The 2,897-nt window shown below is 37.1% G+C and overlaps 1 protein-coding gene across 1 annotated transcript; it reads right to left on the bottom strand.

The window, feature by feature from the left end:
- Nucleotides 1–254: 254 nt before the first annotated feature.
- Nucleotides 255–2,509, bottom strand: LOC141611295 (F-box only protein 8-like). The gene is made up of 2 exons (XM_074429806.1): nucleotides 2,387–2,509; nucleotides 255–1,889 (listed from the first exon to the last, which is right to left on the bottom strand). Exon 2 carries the CDS (start codon nucleotides 1,802–1,804, stop codon nucleotides 572–574), a length of 1,233 nt encoding a protein of 410 aa, XP_074285907.1. The 5' UTR covers nucleotides 1,805–1,889; nucleotides 2,387–2,509; the 3' UTR covers nucleotides 255–571.
- Nucleotides 2,510–2,897: the final 388 nt, after the last annotated feature.

Here is a 2,897-nt window from a genome sequence, read left to right on the forward strand (position 1 = left end):
GATCAAAGCCAATTTCAATAATGTCATTCTCTTCATATTTGTCGAACACGGCGAAGTTAGCATCCAAGTTTACCGAATCTTCCATTGAAATCGAACAGCAAATCAGAACGGAATTATGAGAACAAATAAAATCGATTTGTGCTTGTCCAAACCCATTATTTACCGAAGCAATATGACCCGACCCGAGTACACAAGAGTCATAACCGATCTAAATGACCCGATTACCACATCAACGGCAATAACCTTCAATCCAGTAAAACCTTAAATCCATTTAAATATGAAAAAAACCTTGTTACATTATATTTTCTAGACGTTTACATAGAAGGGAAAGTTGATGCCATAAAAACATTGATGCCTCTTACAACCCGACTCTTCATCCACTTTAATAAAGAAACTGCGTAGAATCCGAGGCTTATGTAGTTATGTATCACTAGCGTAAGTAAAGACGCAGCCTTTATCAACCAGAGTTAATGCTCATGTGACTATTAAGGACTCTGAACCCCGAATCTTCTTATACCCTTTAGGAAAAAGAATGTGGGCGCAAACACGATAAGATTACCTTCACGAAGAATTATCTTGACAGAGAAAACAAGCTCTCCACATACTTATAACAAGAACAAAATGCTAGTCCCAGATTGTTATAGGTGTGTGTAGAGGGATCATAGAGGCAGGCCTCTTCGTCCTCGAAAGAATTTCCACGCTGAATCATAACGAGCAGATCACCAAAAGCTCGAAATGCCTGCACTGACAATGACCACCAATTGAACGAGTGAATAGGTTCAACTATAATTACAAGTTCCCAAGCCAAGGGAACTCCATGATCATCCTCTTGAAATTTTGTCACTGCCCATATTTCAAAACTACAATCCGCGTTTTCTAAGGTACGAGTAAGAAAGAGCGCAAGTCCGTCCTTATACTTTCCTATTCTCAGCTCGTTCTTGCACCCGCACCATACTCGTTCATCAAATGTATGTTGATTATTACGACACACGTAACACTTGGGAGGATCAAATTCCTTGAAATTTTCGGATTTGAAGTCAAAAGATAAGATGAGATTTTGAAAACAATTGACATCCGTACATTTGAGCCAATAATAAACACCGTTATTTAAGCACGCATCTCTGTCCGAATAGAGAAGACTCGGACGATCACTTGGACCCTTCTCAATCCTCTTCCAAGAGTTGGACTTGAGCGAGTACAAATGGAATTCATAAATGGTACTCACATCATCACCACCATCAAAATTAATTAATCCCAAAATTTTAAAATCATTAGATTGTTGATCAAAGACAAAACCAAGAATCTCACCACAAAACTGTTCAGCGGCTTTATTATCAGGGATAACTGGCCAACGAGCAACGTCCTTAAATTCTCTAGTGGCTGGATTCCACAGCGCCAAACGAGTACGACCCCATTGAAGGCCAATAACACCATTCATAACCCCTATGCATCGAAGAAATTGATTATGTAATTCAAAATCATTGCCAAATGTGGGCGGAATAACGCTGCTGAAATCAGAAGTTATATCTAAAACAACATCGTCAACTCCATCTTTAGACAAAAGGTAAAACTCAGCCGGCTTTGAAACTTGTGAAGGCGAATCAAGAAAGAGAGGCCCAGCATCATTATGAGCTCCGAGCATGACATATTGAAAATGGTAATGTTTCTTAGCGAAATCATAATCACCAATGAGATTGTACCAGTGTTTACAAACACATTTCCATCGTAGCAAGTATTTAACAGGAAGCCTCACAAGTATTTCCTCCAATATATCATCAGGAAGAATAATACTGCTTATTTCCATGAATTCCAACTACCAAGGGCCTATATCCAAATCATATACTATTTGTAAGTCGGTTTGTTCCCTTTTGGAACTCGTGACCAAGAACCTGCCAAAGTCGGTTTGTTCAAAACAAGGGATAAGAAATTAGCAACCAGTTTATAGCTTTTCAATCTCACAACATCAATCATTTACTGTTTTCGTTCCTAATCTCCTAAATCAACATCTACCATGTTTCTCAATTCAACCCTCGTCCATGTCAATTGTTTACCTTCGATTAAATTACTCTTCATAAAGAACAAAAAAAAAGGTAAACAAGTGAATTAAACAAACAAATTAACACAAAGTTATGAATTCCATCTAAAACCCCTAATCCAGTTACAAACCAATTATACGGAATAAATCGTAAAACCCTTGAATTGTGAATCACATAAGAATAATTCTCATTTCAATCAAGATCTTAATTCCTAATCCAAAAACGGCACAAAATTCTAACCTAATTCAGATTTTAAACTTTACAACAATTAAAATTAAAAAAACACAACAGGGACATGTTGACAGAATATTTAACAAATCAATATAAAAGGAAGATCGATAGTGAATTACCAAAGGGCTGAGTAATTGAGAACGTCGAGGTGTTATACTCTCGCTCTAAACGGAGTACTCTCTTTCATTTCATGAGAATGACTTAACCAAAATTGTTGATTAACTTCTGTTTTTAGTAAACGTCCTTAGCTAGTTTTAAACTCGTGGAAATTAAAAAATATACTCCCTCCAATTCCGCCTAAAGTTTTCTCTTTCCTTTTCGATGGTAGTCACGTTTTGTTCCCTCTTTCCTTATTAGTAACTTTTTTAGTAGTGAAATGACCATGGTGTACTTATTGTCTTTTGTTATTTACACACTGTGTCATTCACTTGGCCCACACCTTTTACACTAATCCAACCCAATTACACCCTCCCAATATTAATTTGATCCCCTAATTAACCCAGCCCAAATCTAACCCAGTCATTAACCTAATCCCTCCCGCCTCTTTCTACATAATTCTAGAGGCTTCTCTTAGAAACCCTAACATCATCTTCATCATCTGTTGTCATTCTCTCTTCCTAATTAACCCAG

The sequence above is a fragment of the Silene latifolia genome, chromosome 11 (genome assembly GCF_048544455.1).
Source record: "Silene latifolia isolate original U9 population chromosome 11, ASM4854445v1, whole genome shotgun sequence".
NCBI classification, from domain to species: domain Eukaryota; kingdom Viridiplantae; phylum Streptophyta; class Magnoliopsida; order Caryophyllales; family Caryophyllaceae; genus Silene; species Silene latifolia.